This window comes from Thermobia domestica, chromosome 1 (assembly GCF_964235325.1).
Source record: "Thermobia domestica chromosome 1, izTheDome1.hap1.1, whole genome shotgun sequence".
Classification (NCBI taxonomy): Eukaryota; Metazoa; Arthropoda; class Insecta; order Zygentoma; family Lepismatidae; genus Thermobia; species Thermobia domestica.
Genome location: NC_137454.1, coordinates 383,060,767 through 383,078,375, shown reverse-complemented (window position 1 = coordinate 383,078,375; position 17,609 = coordinate 383,060,767). Strand labels below are relative to the sequence as shown.

At 35.6% G+C, this 17,609-nt stretch overlaps 2 protein-coding genes across 4 annotated transcripts in view; one reads left to right on the top strand and one right to left on the bottom strand.

Annotated features, from left to right (window-relative positions):
- The window catches only part of LOC145664748 (uncharacterized), a 578,976-nt gene that overhangs the window by 431,981 nt on the left and 129,386 nt on the right, over positions 1 to 17,609 (top strand). The window lies entirely within an intron of this gene.
- Positions 11,527 to 17,609, bottom strand: part of LOC145664726 (uncharacterized) — a 30,232-nt gene continuing 24,149 nt past the window's right edge. Inside the window, exon 2 of the mRNA XM_081731611.1 lies at positions 11,527 to 14,492. Within this exon, the coding sequence (XP_081587737.1) occupies positions 13,176 to 14,459 (1,284 nt within the window). The 5' untranslated portion in view covers positions 14,460 to 14,492 and the 3' untranslated portion in view covers positions 11,527 to 13,175. The remainder of the gene's footprint in view (positions 14,493 to 17,609) is intronic.

Here is a 17,609-nt window from a genome sequence, read left to right as displayed (position 1 = left end):
TTTCTATTCTTCCCGGCATCTTTAATCAGAGAGTGACGATATTTTGCAGATCTATTACGTATGCTTGTTATTAACATAAAACTTCTTGAGGTGCAATTCTGCGCACTGCGCAGAATATCCCATCGATTTTGCGCAGAATAACCCCACTCCGCCATTTAACAAAAAACACAAAACTACGAGCTATTAAAATTTGATTAGAACTACGAATTGCCGTAATTATAATGGTGGGGTGCTAACTGCCACGGGTGCTGACTGCCACAGCCAATTATTGGTGCTGATTGCCACGACTGGCTCTGATTGCCAATATCAAGGTGCTAACTGCCACGATGGCGTGCTGACTGCCACGAGCCTGAGAGAAAGTTGCTAGACGTAACATTACCGGATGCCAAGAAGCATGAAAGAAACTAGATGATCCTTAGGATCGTGTTGTTCAGACCAACACCTAACAAAGGTAAACAGGTCTGTATATACACTCATGTCCAAAATTATTATCACATGATTATAAATATGTTGTTGTAGTAATATGATAACGAATTCGCCCGGTATTTCTTATAATGTTAGTATGTGTATAATCGGCAAAGAAAAGTATGTGGTAAATTTCATGTCAAAAGAGCAGTAAATAAGAACAATAAAACGAAAATAAAATTTTCTTGTCCATTTAGTTACATTTTATTTTACTCATTATGATTTTCGTATTTATAATTCTTTTCCTATGAAATGTATCACAAATATAAATTTCCTAATTATACACATAATATAAGTATTAAAAGTACTCTGCAAAATTATCAAATTATATTCTTACAAGAAGACAGTTATAGATATGCGACAATAATTTTGGACATGAGTGTACTTTCAGTTTTGTTAGGGAGCGGTGCGTACAAAATTGGTACGATTTATGTATTTTCACTTGAACTCCCTATGTCAGCATGAACTGTGTACAGCTGTGCAAATTGTTTCGAGCAGCTCTTGAAAGTTCCATCAAAAAAGCACTGCTGGCTGTATCTCACAAGGGAAGTTCAGGAGAAAGCACTCGCCTGTAGAGAAACTAAGCATGCTATTTGAAGTCCCAATTCATGCTAATCATAACAAGCTAATAAAATCCCTGTACGGTTGAGAACGGTTCGAGATATTCAACTTGGAAGTTTATATGAGAAAATGAGGATATACGCATTTATACGCGTTAAGTACAACATAATTAGTAACGAATATTGACATACGAATTGAAAGCTATCGGAAGTAACAGAAAAAAAGTGTTTCGCAATAACTAACGGGTTTGTTAGATACAATTAGTCATTACATTGTTCACAATAATCATAGGTTAGAGATGAAAATTGACCACTGTTGTTCTTCTGTTTTATGAAGAAATGCCGCAGGCAAAATACTCCCTTGCACCATGAACATTTTGTGTGTGCAACTGCATTGCATCCGTCAAGAGAACAGTTCGCAAGACCAAAGCAAAAAGCAAATTCGACAAGTGATTCAAAAGTTATAGGCCTATAATTTGTTCGTAATCTGCCTTGCAGAACGCAAACTGAACAATCCAATGTATCGCGGTGATCGGAAGTGATTCGTATGGACTCGAACTTTATTTGATTGTTTCGTTGGTACATTATAACGTCCAGATGAAGAAGATTCATACTATGTACAAATCTCCTGCCATAATCTTTGATTGATCGGAATCAAAACACATCAAATGGTTGCACAAATCGTGTGCAATTCATTGGTATCTTCTCAACCATTACGTCTTTGCCATCCGTCATGCAACTTGTAATGGACAATTTGTCTGTGAATGGACCCCAGTGATCAAGCAATAGCAAGTTCAAACCATCAGGCTTCGCCATGGGTGAGAATACTTAACGCATTGAAACGTGCATCAACTCATTTTCTCATATAAATTTCCAAGCTGAATATCTCGAACAGTTCTCAACGTACAGGAGTTTTATTACCTGTTGTAATCAGCATGAATTGGTCCTTCAAATGACATCTTATTTCTCTGCAGGCGAGTGCTTCTCCCAAACTTCCCTTGTCAACTGGCTTCAGACCATCATATCCATTAAATAATACAATAAAATAATTAATATAAACAATGAAATGTGCAAATTGTACATATAACAGAAAAGACAATCCCTTTATAAACATCCAAGTGTATGTCGTTCCACTTAGTGAGCAACTTTGAACTTACAGGATGCCACATAGATTTGCTGTGATGATTACTAAATTAATCCCTACTAAATTAATTAATAATCATAAATTTAGTACGAGGGATTAATTCCTCTCTTTTCAAATACAGTTTCTCCCAGGCTCGTGGCAGTCAGCACGCCATCGTGGCAGTCAGCACCTTGATATTTGCGATTAGCGACAGTCGTGGCAGTCAGCACCAATAATTGGCTGTGGCAGTCAGCACCCGTGGCAATCAGCACCTATCCATTATAATGTCCATTTACAATATAAATGGAGTATAAAAGAAACGATCTAGAAATATATAAAATATAGAACGTACATCTTAATTCTCTTGAAGACAATTTAACATCAATAGGGAAGAAATAATTCAACTGCCACTTACAGCCTAAACATTTGACATATTGGCTTCCCTTCTTTAATGTTAGTTACTAGTAACGGTCGCTTCATGGCAGCAGCAACCAATGTGTCGTAAAGAATCTCCAAGTTGAAGAAACACGTGTGCGCAGAATTATCCATCGCGCAGAATTCGACTACCTTCCCCTATTTATAACACTGTTTAAATGTCTGTGCATGTATACATAGTAGTTTTTTGTTGTTGTTGTTTAACAAGAAACAATGAATATTTACATAAACAAAAGTAGACGGAAAGTAGTCTATTATTATTATTATTATTATTATTATTATTATTATTATTATTATTATTATTATTATTATTATTATTATTATTATTATTATTATTATTATTAGGGGAAACCGGGGTATTCACGAGCACTGGGGAAATGCCGAACACCCAAGTTTACGCCCGAGGAAGCTTGTTAGATTTTGCTGAATCCTAGCGGAGAGATCTGAAAAGTGTAACATAAATTTGGTGACAATCAGTTAAGTTGAGTGGATTGCCACATAGTAGACATTGTTGTCGTTTTTGTCGATTCACTTATAACGTTGATTCAACAATGTAGGCAAGGTAAGTTGGCTCTTATCTTATCTATATTGTTACAGATAAGGCTATATATTCTCCTATATTTGAGAATTAGTTCCTTGTAATCTTACTAGCCTGTATGCAGTCATTAATTAGTTTCACCTTTAACAATAAAATGGCGTTTCATGGGGAAATGCCAGACAGAATGTTTGCCTTACTTCGGAGTTTTCGGAATTGCCCCATGCTCTGAAATAAATTATCAAAAAATTTTAAATAGTTTTTTTTCTTTATTGAAAAGTTAGTAAGTTAATGAAATTGGTTTGGGAAATAGATCATGTCTAAGTAATAATCGTTATTAGCTTTATTAATTATAACAGTTTGCTTTATTTATTATTATAGGCCATTAGTAGCCTACTTCATTATTTTATGTAGTCAGTAACCCTATTTTAGATATCTGATCATTCATTATAGGTTGCAATTTTTTACAAATTTACAAATTTTACAAATTTATTTAGCCTAGTAACGTCCATTAGCAGTTGGCCAATTTTGTTCAGCCTATTAACCGCATTTGAACATTGGATTACAAAGAATACTGTCCTTGGGAGCAAAATATTAATGCGTATATCTGTGATTTCTGCAATTCCAAATAATGTTTTTATTTTAATTAATATTTTACTTATTGCACCGTTATTTCTGAATTTGTTTCATAAGAGTACATATTCTTTAGCCTATTACCTATTAGCTTTCATTTGTAGTAGTTTCAAAGATGATGAGGTCTGGTCATGTTTCTCATTAGCTTGAGTTATGTTTGTAATTATAATTCTTATTAAAGATTTAAATACTAAATTACGGTATAACATTTCGCTTCTTTCGTAATATATATATATATAGTGCAGAATTTTCACATTTCCAGGAATAAAGTTAGCAAAGCCCTCCTGAAACAAGCAAAGCACCCGAAAACATCATCAATACCCCACTGATTCTATGAAATGAAAAAGACAACTAAAATTGCATACAAATATAATTATTTTATCTTGTATGTCGAGTTTGGTTAATTTATACGTATGTTTTATGTATCAGACTTATATTTTACAAGATATTATGGACCAGGGCCCATGTAAGAAAAAAAAACCAGCTACTCTGAATAACTCCTGAGACTATATACCTAAATTAAACAAGTTATCACTGATAGAAATACATAATTCTACACAGAAACTTCTTACTCTATGTTAAGGAAAACATTTTATAACATATTAGCATTGAAAGATGCCTTCAACGTTAAAACTAAACTCCCAGAGGTGAGCCTTTACACCTTCCCAACAACACGCGCTATCCCCAGCGATAATAGCTTCGCTCCCTGAGCAGCATAGCCCGTAAGCCTTTGTAGCGAGCTGGTGAGGCTCAGACGGAAGGGTCTCTCAGTGTTTCCAACATACTATTTTGCTACCGAAAAAAATCGAAATGTTGAAGCATTGACTTTATTTTATAAGAAAAGAAAGATAAAGAAAATATACGGTAGAAAACAGGGTAGGCCCGACCTCAGAGCCTCATAGTGCGCTTCGCCACTGGTCAAAACGAGTAATTTTTAAATAGTATTCAGAGAACAGACTTTTAAGTATCTCAAATTCTTGAGAAGCAATTCGGTTTGGAGGACATAGTTACACTTTGTTGCTGAGGGACCATACTTGGATCCTGGCTCATTGCCAAAACACTAAGACGGGGGAGGGGGACGAACTGAGTTTTTTTTTTTTTTTAATCTGAATTGAGTGACTAATTTGATTTCACCTTAAATCAGGGTTTCTCAATCTGGAGGTCACGAAGATAAGCGGAAGAGAGAAATATAATTAGAATGTAATACTAGAAAATATTTTATAATCTTATTTGAATTTTGTTCTGGAAGGCATATTTTTATTTTTATTCACACTGTTAAGAATAAAAAAAAATAGGTCTACTAAACATTTTCAACAGGTGCAGAGTTGTTTAAAAATTAATTTAAATGATAAAGACACGATGTGAAACTAATGAGAAACTACATATTAAAATACCAGAAAAATATAAATCTCCTTAGTAAGATACACTAGGGTTGGCAACTCTAGAAAATAAAAGAACCGGCACGCCCGTAAAATTCCCTATGATATAGGTCTAAGTGACAAGTATCTCTGTTCGGACCCATCTATGAGAAGGCTCTGTACTATCGTGAACAAAAATGCATTAGCACCTGTATTCTGCATATCCTTAGTACAACCACTAATAAGCTTAATGAATGCATTGTGCTAAAAATGAGAAACTGAAATTGGCATTAATCGTTTTATTGTATTTACTAGTAACTGCCACTTCTTTAATATTATCGAAACAGATGAACAAAAGTATATTAATTTTTACGTGACAATTTTGGATTTGGAAAATGAATTTTATTCTTTAAATTTATACGTCAACTACAGGAAATTGCTTCAAAAAGTCCTTTTTCACTCTCAATAAATGTATAAAATTCCTTACAAGTAGATTTCAAATTTTCCTTGCTGCAGTCCCTGTCATCATTTCAAAATTATCTAAACAGACGAACAAAATATACTAATCGTTGCTAGATGGTGTAAAGTGACAGTTTTGGATTTACAGAATGAAAGTTACTTTTTTAAAAATCTATACTTCGAACTAGATGAAATTGCTTCGAACCACATACAAATTTGGAAAAACCAGTCATAACGGTACTGGTAAGAAGTTTTTACTGGTCACCGCCTTTAATCAAAATAACAGCGGTTTTTTCGGCCAGTAGGCAACGTAAGTAGAAAGAAAAGCATTTGAAATACAATGAACAATTAGCACAGTTTAATGTGGAAATACAAATCACTGTATAGGTTACAATGTCTGATGAAGCCAAAATGATCAGTTAGTTGGCAAAACTGCTACACAGTTAATTATTTTAAAATAATCGTTGCTTTGTTCAGTGAATTTTATTTGTAGTTCAGTTATTTAAGATAGCAAAGCTAGTAGCCAAAGCAAAGATAGCAAAGCTAGTAGCCAAAGCAAAGCTAGCAAAACTAGTAGCCAAAGCAAAACTAGCAAAGCTAGTAGCCAAAGCAAAGCTAGTAAACCTAGTAGCCAAAGCAAAGCTAGCAAAGCTAGTAGCCAAAGGAAAGCTAGCAAAGCTAGTAGTCAAAGCAAAGCTAGCAAAGCTAGTAGCCAAAGCAAAGCTAGCAAAGCTAGTAGCCAAAGCAAAGCTAGTAACCAAAGCAAAGCTAGTAGCCAAAGCAAAGCTAGGACCCAGTTAGTTTAATGTGATTTTAAAAGCTTCTGACTATAAATTGATTACGTAAATCTAGCAAGTGAATATAAAGCATGTTTGCTTGCAAAAGTGTAAACCTGCAAGGGTTCTCATAAAAAGAAGCAAGTACTTGTGTCACTTGCATACTACTTAAAGGAGCTTGGTTTATACGGCGTAATATTTTCTCAATTAACATTGAAACCGGAAATGGTAGTAAAGTTCTACAACTTCCGGTTTTAGCGGAGATTTTAAAGTGGAGATAGAATATATTCTTGGAACGTTTAATTAATTGTAGAAAACCGATTCTCACTGTTACCGTTTTTACTTTCTAGTGATCAACGTTAATACCAGATAGCGATTAGTTACTTCCACTTTCGGTTTAAATAGAGGGCTTAGGAGAACATAGTGTATTCTTAGAATGTTAAATGGATTCAAAGAAATCACTTCATGATATATTTTATTATTATTATTATTATTATTATTATTATTATTATTATTATTATTATTATTATTATTTTGCTACAGTACAACCCCTCAAATCCGAACTAGTTGGAGCTGAAGCCTGTTCGGATTTCGGTAGGGGGGTTCGGATTACCCGGGAAATAATATTACGTACTTATTTCGTCACTGAATTGGCGGTAAAATAACGATTGAGGTTAGACAGGGTGACCCAGTGGTCAAAAGGGCAGTGACCTTGACTGGCGGGTGTACACTCATGTCCAAAATGATTGTCGCATATGTATAACTGTCTTCTTGTGAGAATATAATTAGATAATGATTTTGAATAAGCATTAAGTCTAAAAATGTGAAAACCTTAAAAAAAGCTAAATTTGTGTGATTAAATATATATATATTTTTTCATTTTCCAGCTGTAGTTATGTTTTCTCCTGAGAACGTGTTCGGATTTGCCGGATTTTCGGATTTCCGGGGTTCGGATTTGAGGGGTTGTACTGTATATATAAATATATGTTGAGCCGGAAATTTTAGTGGATTTCTATCACTTCCCGTTTCAGTAGAGAGTTAAAGATTAAGATAAAATGATTAATGACGCATAAAATGGTGACAGATTGAACTTGCATTTCATTGATACAAAAGAGCAAGGATTCATTGCTGTGGGATTGAATGTGTGACCCATTCTAAAACGAAACAATGTCTACTTCTACACCCATTTTATATTTATTGCATTAAGAGCAACAACAAGCTGAATAAGAACAAAATTGAAATGAAATCTTTTAGGTTAACGTCTCACGGTTATGCCCCTTAGGCTAAGGGAGACGCATGATTAAAGCAAGTGAATGATGATGGAAGAGTCTGTGGAATGAAAATATGGTAGAAAACCCACGGGCACGATGTTGTGCACCACAACCTTACTAGGGCGGGTATTGAACCACGGACTCCATGCACCAGAGGTAACCACTCTAGCATTGAGCCACCGTGCCCTTGTATAAATACAAGTAAACACAAGAATCAACATGGATAATCAGTTAGATTATAGATATAAAAATTAAAAAATCTCAGCGGCTGGACTCGAACACGAATCTGTGAGTTACAAATTTGACGCTTTAGCCAGTATGCAAGCGAACAAGAAAGATAGCGCCAATTTCAATTTTATACTTTTGGTAGAACTTCTGCTCCGATTTTTTCATCACCCTTTGAGATAAAGGATTTTCTACTTCGTAAATGAACTTACAATATCAATAGAATAAGTCATATATTTAAGAATATTTTTCTAAACCCAAATGAAACCCTCACATCCTTCCTTACAATCATTAGTTATGCCAGAATACCAAGACCTGCTACAACGTTGTCATACTTTGCAGACACAATGTTGCCCAGAGATGGCGTGGGTCAATGAAAACTTGACCCACGACCCACCGTGACCTACTCTGATCCACCAAAACTCATCATCATTAACAACTCTGACCCATGTTCCACGCCCTCCTCTTCACTGACTAAAGAGTTTACACTTGCAATGAAACAAGGCTATGAAATTATCACTAATCGGAATTTGAATTTCTACAGTCAATCGCTCAAGCACCGCTCTATCACAAAACCGTTTGGATCTGACCTTTACGTTATAAAATGGTAAAGTGTTTGTCATGGACCCAATTTCAATTAAATTATCAAATATAATTATTTCCTTGTTGATTTAAAGATACTTTTCAGTGGAAAATAGGATGAAATTTGGAAGTCTCAAATCAACGTAAAGTAGGTCAACGAAAAAGAAAATGTAAAATTTTCCACATAGAAATAATTAAGCATACCGTACGAACTGAAATTTTCCATATAATTAAGCTTACAGTACAAATTTTATATATATTTTTCTCATACAACTTTATGGCTTCATTGCCTTCTGCTCTGAAGGCTCCATATAAGAAACACAAGCTTCAGCAATTATTATAATAGAAACAGTGGATATATAATGCGAAGCACTGTAGTTTTTATTTCTCAATTTGTTCTATCAGAGACAGCACAGATTGTTGATACGTGAAAGTTTGGCGGGGATGTAGTCATGCCTGACTGCTGCATGATGACTGGTGCTGCCATCTGTGAAAAATTACGATCACTTAACCGACAACCTACGTTGCGGGGCTACTCTGAACAGATTTGATGGGGTGACACTGAACACAGTTTTGTATTGCTGTTATGTTGCTTCTTCTGTACAATTTGTATACAGTGCCTTATCGGGGCTTCATGTTCCATTAGAACTGCCCAGAAACTACAAGAGAGTAAAAAATGGCACAAAATACAAACGATGGAATGAGCAAACAATGGCGCAAGCCTTAGAGAAATTAAAAAAACTGTACCTCTGCCAGGCTGCCGAGAAATATGGGATACACGTTGCCTTGCGGTTCAAATCTGCTAGTAGGAAGACATATGGAGGTCAGCCCGTGTTTCGGAAAGAAGAGGAAGACGAAATGGAAAACTTGTTGCTCAAGGTGGTATGGAGAGGTTTAGGTTTCCCTTTAACACCGCAAAATGTAAGAAAAGGAGCATTTGACTACGCTGCAAAGAAAACACTGCAGCATCCTTTCAACAGGGAGACGCGATCAGCGGAAAAAGATTGGCTTCGATTATTTGTCAAACAACACCCTGATTTATCGTTACGAACCCCGCAACAGCTATCTCTTACAAGAGCAAAAGGTTTCAACAAGGAAGCTATCACAGAATATTTTGATTTCCTGCGTCAAACCGTAAAAGGCACTGGCTTGGTCAACGTTCCGGATCACATCTACAACGTGGAAGACACTGAACTTCCTCTCAACATAAACCACACTGTGTTGTGGCAGACAAACGTTGTTCAATTGCAGTGTTTGTGACATTCGCCGAGAAAGGAGCAAATGTTTCATTAATTGCGTGTTGTAATTGTACAAACGCTTTCATTTCTCTGCCCTAGGTCATCTGCAATGGGTGATTGGATCCAATGTTCAAGGTGCAGGTATTGGTACCACGTAGTCTGTGTGGGCGCTGGTGACAACATCTTTTTATCTGTGAACGATGCAGAACCAGTGCGTGAGCACATGCCAGCAATGGTTAGCTCTACATGGTCTACGTTCCCCAAGGAGCTTTTAATACACAGTAGATATATTATTGATTTTGTTTTGACAATAGTAAATTTCTTCCATTGTTCGTATTGCACATATCATACATGCACATTATTCTTTCCTAAAATATATACGTTTAGTATTTTAATTTCTCTTTAATGTTCAGTGTCACCCTTCCGTTGTTCAATTTCACCTCTCGGTCGTGGGTGACTCTGAACAGTACACACGAGTTTATTTTCACGCACATAGCACCCACCCATTCTGTATCAGATATTGCTTGCACAGTGCTTGCACCGAGTGTTGAACAACATATTGGGCTTTCGATCCAATGTAAAGTTTCTTCCATTCGTTGTAAACCGTTTGCTTACAAGGTAAATTACCATGAAATTGTTCGGACAGGGGTGGATCCAGGGGGGGGGCGATCAGGGCAATCGCCCCCCCCCCAGAAGACAAAACTTTCTTATTTTATATTTATAAATAAAACCCATCACAAAGTTTGGAGCCCTTAAAAGTAGCAGTGTGACAACCCACCGCCCCCCCAGAAGTCGATCCTTGATCCGCCCGTGTGTTCGGAGTCCCCCCCACCCCATTCTATCACTAATTTCTGGTGGGTTGCAAGGAAATAAACTACAAATGGAACTTTGTAAAGCCTTAAACTTGACGTACATATAATTCTACTATTATAATGAAAGAAAAAAATGTGCAATTTTTGTTTAAATTTCCAGAAGAACAAACCTAAAAGAATAAATGGATAAAAATAAAGAAGGTGATATAACAAATGTGCATAAAAATACGTGTGAAACATACAACGAACATTGTTTTTTGTGTGCAGTAGACGTATCTTTCAGAAACAAAAGACATGCGACTTTTCGAACCTTGATTTTTAATTCACAGCGAAAGTGACGAAATCACATGAGTCCTGCGTTAACTTGTGCTACTCCCAATAAAAATTACAACTGTAATCAAAAAGAATATTAACGTTAGTATTGGCCACGAAAAGAGACGAGTCGAGAAATAAGGTTTCTCGTCTGGTGTTGTAAATTTTGTACGACCTTCGTCTTGTCACGATTTTCGAATAATTCTGTCTCGTCTCGATTTTCAGAAGGTTTTTGTCGTCTCGTCTCGTTTTGTAAATTTATGTAAAAAATTTGTGTAATGATTTTTTTTTTTAATTTCATATAGAAGTTGTCAGAATTACTCTGCATCACAAGAGGTCCACAAAGAGTGTGATATAAAAACATTTGAACCATATTGTATAATGACTTTCATATGTTTAAACGTTGACAAATGGTATGTATTGTGCTCGTACAATTAGTTTATCAGTTCATTTTAAATTAGGTAGCACTAAGTCAGTGTTCGAAATAAAAGTGAAAGATTTCATTTCAGAAATCAGGTTTTAAGATCTAAAACATGGGGGAACTAGTGTTACCCACGAGCCTCGTGAAATTTCTCGTACCGAGAACGAGACGAGTTGTCTCGTCTCGAATTTAGAAAGGTATTTTTCTCGTTTTGAATCTTGTCTCATTTTCGAGAGAGAGAAAAAAAAAGAAATTTCTCGTCGCGTGGGCGACACTAATTAACATTCATAAGTTTTTACAATGAAACAGCGGGGATAAATGTTTTTCTTTAATTCACGTACATTTAAAAACAATACAATATAGATACCTTTTGAACATTAACATTTAACTCTTCAAGCCTGTTCGACGTACACATATACGGACCTTATAGTGCTTCTTGAGACGGTTCGACGTACACGTATACTTCGTTTCGTGTACGAGTCCCGAAAAAATTCATTGAAATTGTGCAAATGATGTATTTAGATATGTTCAATTTCGAGACATTATGCGACAATTGATGTCTTGATAATTCAAAAGTACCGCATTTCGCAGCAGCTGTTGGGTATTTAATTTCCGGCTTGAAGGGTTAAAGTAGTCTAATCATTTGCGTTAATGATTAATCGACACAGAAGGTTTTTCAAAGAGATTGAGTAAAAGTAAAAAAAAAAAAAAAAAAAAAAAAGTACATAAGAAAACCGGATGATTAAAAGTTATCAGAGTTCGAGAAATTGACAGATACCGTTAAAATTTACAATATTATAACATAAAATAAAAAGAACTCAAAACTAGCAAACATACTATTTTAACCAATGTATGGTATAGAGCTGAATAAAATAACATGCCTCCTCCTTATAGAATTTTCTAAAGAGTCAACCAAAACACACATTCTTTCTCTAGGAATAATTTGCGAACAAAAGCAGGCTCAAAAACATGCCAACTATTGATGTAAAATTTACAATGAAACGTACCCTTATTAAAGGTTTCGTTAAGAAGACATTAGGAAGATTTTAGTGCACATTATGATTAATTAGACCTATATATATAGGGTGTTTCAAACAACACGGACAACGTTTGGGAGATGGTTCCTGACGCCAAGATAAGACAAAAAGTATAGACCTACCTGGGTGCACAAATGCTTCCTTTCGGAGTTATAGGCTGTCGAAAACATAAAAAAAAAATTGAACTTTAAAGGTCCATAGCTCCATAACTATGGGACCTACCGTAGTTGGGTCAAGACTTCACTTAGGAACTAATATGTGCTCTATCCAAAAATACATGTTTCAGAATCGCAACAATTTTTATACAGAGAGCTTGATTACGAGCATATAACTTGAAGTACTCACCAACTACCTCTATAAAATTTGTTGCGGAAGTATCGCAGGATTCTGAAATTTCTTTGAAGGCTACTATAAGACAACTTCGTATACGATACTTAAATGTAAAAAACGGGGCCGTGATGGCTCAGTGGTGTAGCGCTGATCTCTGGTGCATGGGGTTTTTGGTTGTATCCCAGCTCGCGCCAAGTGAATTTTGTGGTAGACAAACACTGTGTGCGTCAGTTTTCTCGGGGTTCTCCTTTTCTTCCCACTTTCTTCATTCCACCATTTCATTCATTTCTCTTCATCACCGTCCCCTTTAGCCTTGCCGGTATATCTGTGGGACGTGAAACTTAAAGATTTAGTTTTTTAAATGTAAAAATCATTTACTTTACTGTGAAGGCTCAATTCCGCAAAACAGTCATCTCTCAATAAGATGTTATATAGTACAAGAAAAAGTGTGTGACAAATTGTTGACAAATAATTCAGTTAATTACGAGCATTTAATTATCATATAACATTGCGTGTATTCCGCTTTAAGACCACAATCATTTAAGAACTTCACGAATAGCAATTACGTACAGTTCATGGAAGTGAAAACTAACAGAATTGCAGTTAACATTTTGCGAGTAATACTTTGTCCCCTATTTCGTCTAACATTTCCTTCAATCGTCGATGAAGATTAGGGTTAGCAAATGGAGCGCTCAACTTAACAAGGTCTGGATTCTTAATGTCTTCTTCTGTTAATGAGTCTAAATCATGAATTTCTTCATTTTCTGCCATAACAATTGGTAAAAGATTACAAGCCATTAAAAAGCCAAACATTTGTTTGCTCTCCAATTCTTTTACCAGAACCTCAAAAGACATTGCATCAGAATTCGAACCTAACAACCTAACCGTTTCACTGAAAACATTATGGTAGATATGCAACAATTCTCCGAGATGTTGATCTCTCAGTTGTTTTGTAGTGCTTGTGTACAAGAAATACAGAAGATCAAGAACAGGCGATGCGTAGCGAACTAATTGAAAATCCAACAGTTTTATCTGTGACGGAATTTTAGAATCGTTATTATAAGAGAATAAAATGTTATTCAGCCAACAATCACCGTGACAGAGTACAGCAAGAGGTTCTTGTGGCCTGACAAGTTCCATTAATTCATCAAAGCCTGTAGTTACAAGTTCTTCTAATTTCGGAACGAATCTTTGGTAACCATCAAACTTTTTTACTGTACTAACAATAAATCCCATTGTTCGACTCATGAATTGACCAAATTTCTCTCTACTTTCTTCACAAAACGTAGTCTCTCGAAAGACATTACACTTTTCTGTGAACATGTCCAACTCCTCATTTTTCATAGCGAATGAAACCGCATGAAACTTTCCTAACGCGGACAATACTAACTTACAATGATGTAAGTCCAGTCCCTTTGTTCTTTCTCCCATCTTGAAACCTAAAGGACTCAAGTCCTCCAGCACAATAGCGTCCTTTTCTTCATCAACTATAGTGAAAATGCAGCGTGGAAGAATGGCCGAAAGAGGTATTGTAATACCTTTCTTTCGTTGGTAGTCTTCATACGTAGGGATCACCTTTTCATACATAGTCACCTCCTTCTCAAATACTCCCGTTTCTTTCACAAACATCTTTCTAATTTCGTTATCAGGAACGCACTTGATGACTAATTTGTATTGTTTACTACCATCTTTCGTTTGAGTGTCCACTGTTGAGCGATAGACAACTGTGAGATAATTATCTCCTGCAATGGTTCCAGCGTAAACTTGGCATTGGTTCACCTTCAGTTCAGGATCCCCCTCACTCTTTCTTAAGGCTGTCTGGAAGAAGTCACTATTTAACCAAGAATGTCCTGTGCTAACGTTCGATGCTGCTTCTGTTGCAGGCATTTTGGAGCTGCCTTAATCTTCTTGAATAAGATTCTGCAAATAAAAAAAGGGTACTATAATATTCAGAATGAACAAAAGTTGACTAAATACGCTAAAATAATAAATGTCTAGAGCACAAAAAAAGGAAAAAAATTAAAACTATTCTAAGGATGCAATTGAATGATCTTTAGGAGTAACCTTGGAGTCTACGAATAAAACAAGATGAATGTACGATTGTACATTTTGATGTCGTCAGCGGTTCAGAAATATTTTTGCTCATAATTATATTTAGTGCATTTTCACTGGCAATTCAATACTAAAAATATCGTGTTTCAAAAAACAATGACCTGATTTTGGATGGTAAAAACTGCGCAACATGGGACGTACCGGCAAGGAAATGAGTGTTGTTTGAATGGGCGTGACCTAGAATTTCAGAAAATCGCCATTAGATGTCAGCTCAACAGAAGGCGTTTTGTATGCTGCAAAACCGAGCCAGACCAAGACCGAGTTAGTGATTTCTGTCCCGTGCTTTTCGTCGGCGTTTTGGCTATTAATCCGCCTGCACCTAAAAACATTTGTCGCTGGTATCGCCAATTTGAAGAGATAGGACGCTTGTGCAAAGGTAAGAGTCCAGATCGGCCTCGCACTACCGATGAAATGCTGGAAACAATTCGGCAAATATTTGAGCGGAGTGCTGCTGCTAGTGGATACATAGAGCATTTGTAATAACATAGCTAAAACTTGAAGAGTTTTGTGAGTATTTTGCAATTTATCCCATTTTTGTAGTACGTTTTTATCAACACATATAGGCTTTTAAAATCAGGTCATTCCTTTTGAAACACCCTGTAAATTAGTGTTTTAATATGATTTGAACTTCCTTACAAACAAATTTTTTAAACCATAGTTTATCATGTCGCAAAGTGCCCTATAGTATTCCATTACTGAACAAATAATGGGTAAAATGCATTCTGACATTGGTTAATAGGAACTGCCCTAAAAAGTGTTTAAAGTGTACCTGAACTTCAGATATGTCCCATTCGAAATGAGCAGAAATCACTCTTAAACAGTTTTAGGATATTTTACTCACTGCGTATTCATTGAACAAGTATTAGGATATTTTACTCACAAGAAATTCGAGTAGATTTTAAACACTACTACGGCAATTTCTATCATCATTATATTTATTCTCTTCATATTGGACTAAGGAAGAAATTAGTCAAGTACTACATATTGAGTATTGGACTTTATGGTTCAGAGACTTGGACACTACGGAAGTTAGAGAAGAAATATTTAGAGAGCTTCGAAATGTTATATTAGAGGAAAATGGAGAAGATAAAATAGACAGAGAAAGCAACAAAAGATGTTTTAAAACGGATAGGAGAGAAGAGAACGCTTTTAACCAGAACCTTCGTAGGAAAGCCAATTGGATTTGACATAACTTCTGAGAAAATTGTCCTCTTCATACCGCTATAAAACAAAAATGAGAGGAAAGCTAGGAATAGGAAGAAGAAGATTACCAGTGATCGATGATTTGAAAAAAAAAATGGGAGTTGAAAGAGGAAGCTGAAGACCGAAAAAAATGGAAGGAATGTTTCCGGGCCCAAATTTAAAAAAAAAAAACAGTACTACGACCTGATAAAAGGCAGAACACTTAATAATAGAGCAATTCCTGCTAGTCACTGTTAGAATATTTTAGACACTTCTTATCCACTGATAAAATACTTTAGGATACTATTGGACGTGATAAACAATGACCGGAATTTGTTCCTAAACTATGTAATGTCCAGACACCCTTATTTATATTTTTTTGCAGTGTATGCAAAAGTTATTTATATTTTATCTTGAAAAACATTTTAAGAAAATGTTCTTTTAATGTTTCTAATCAAGAAATAATTTATATTAATTTGATTATGTTTGTATTAGATCGATTTCGCATATATTATAAGATACGGGATCCGGTATATTGATATTCTCTTTTTTAAACATCAACAAAAAGAGAACTAAAGATCCTGATCAACATGTTTATTTACCATCATACAGAGTAATGTTTGCCATTTACAAGGATAAGTAACAAGAAGTTGAATAATGAAAAGTTCAAAATAGAGGAAATAAAAAATTTTAGTACAAAACTTTGAAGGAAAGTAATCAAATGGGGAAAGGATAAGTGTAGGTAGGGATGCACGCGAGACGCGAGAAGTCTCGTCTCGTCTCGCATTTGCGAGACGAGACACGAGACGAGATTGAAAATTTTGTGCGAGACGCGAGACGAGACTAAACCATGCGAGACGAGACGCTAGACGAGAGTCGGTTAAGTCTCGCACGAGAAGTCTCGCGAGACTTCTCGCAGTCTCGCAACATTTATGAATTACATTTAATTGTATATTTAGTGATTTTACATTTATTGAGTTTTCTAAGTTGAGCGTTAATGCCTCCAGGAACAAAAAAGTGATTTGGGCAATAGACATTTTATGAGATTTATTATTATTCAAGGTTGATTTTCAGAATTAAAGCCTTCTTTAGTTTCTAAACATCATTAAAAAAGAAAAACTTTGTAAATTGGAAATTTATTACAGCATCGATTTAGGACTTTATTTTGCGACACAAACACATACACGCAGGCGTGCACGAATACATGAACTTCTGTTTTGGCCTGAAAAGCGAATAAGATCTATTGCTTCGAAATGTGATATTTCTGTTGTTTCTGTCTTTTTCACATTACTACTAGCGATTAATGTTGGGGGATGGCGGGGAAATATCCTCTCGTCAAAGTTTATCCCCGGCCCGGCTCGCAGAAATAACATGATATTTTTACATGGAATAAGTATTTTTTTCCATATATTTATCAAAAACATCACCCTCTAGTTCGGAAGTTTAAATTCAAACACTGGTTTGGTAGGATGGCCCTATAGGTTTGGTGGGAGATGGTAAGAATGACCCTATATCTGTCAGTAATTTTATTTTCTAGATCTGGCAACACTATATAAGTTGAAAGCGAAAGTTGATAAAATGCGAATTCTGGCAACAATGCCGTTAGTTCAACTGCATGATCTGGAAATTGATCCAGAAAGCTTTTTTTGTATCAAGTATAGTTTGCTGGATATTTAGATTCTCGCAATTGTTAACATATTGCGTTATCCGCAAGTCCGTTGACACAAGTAATGTTATTCCTTG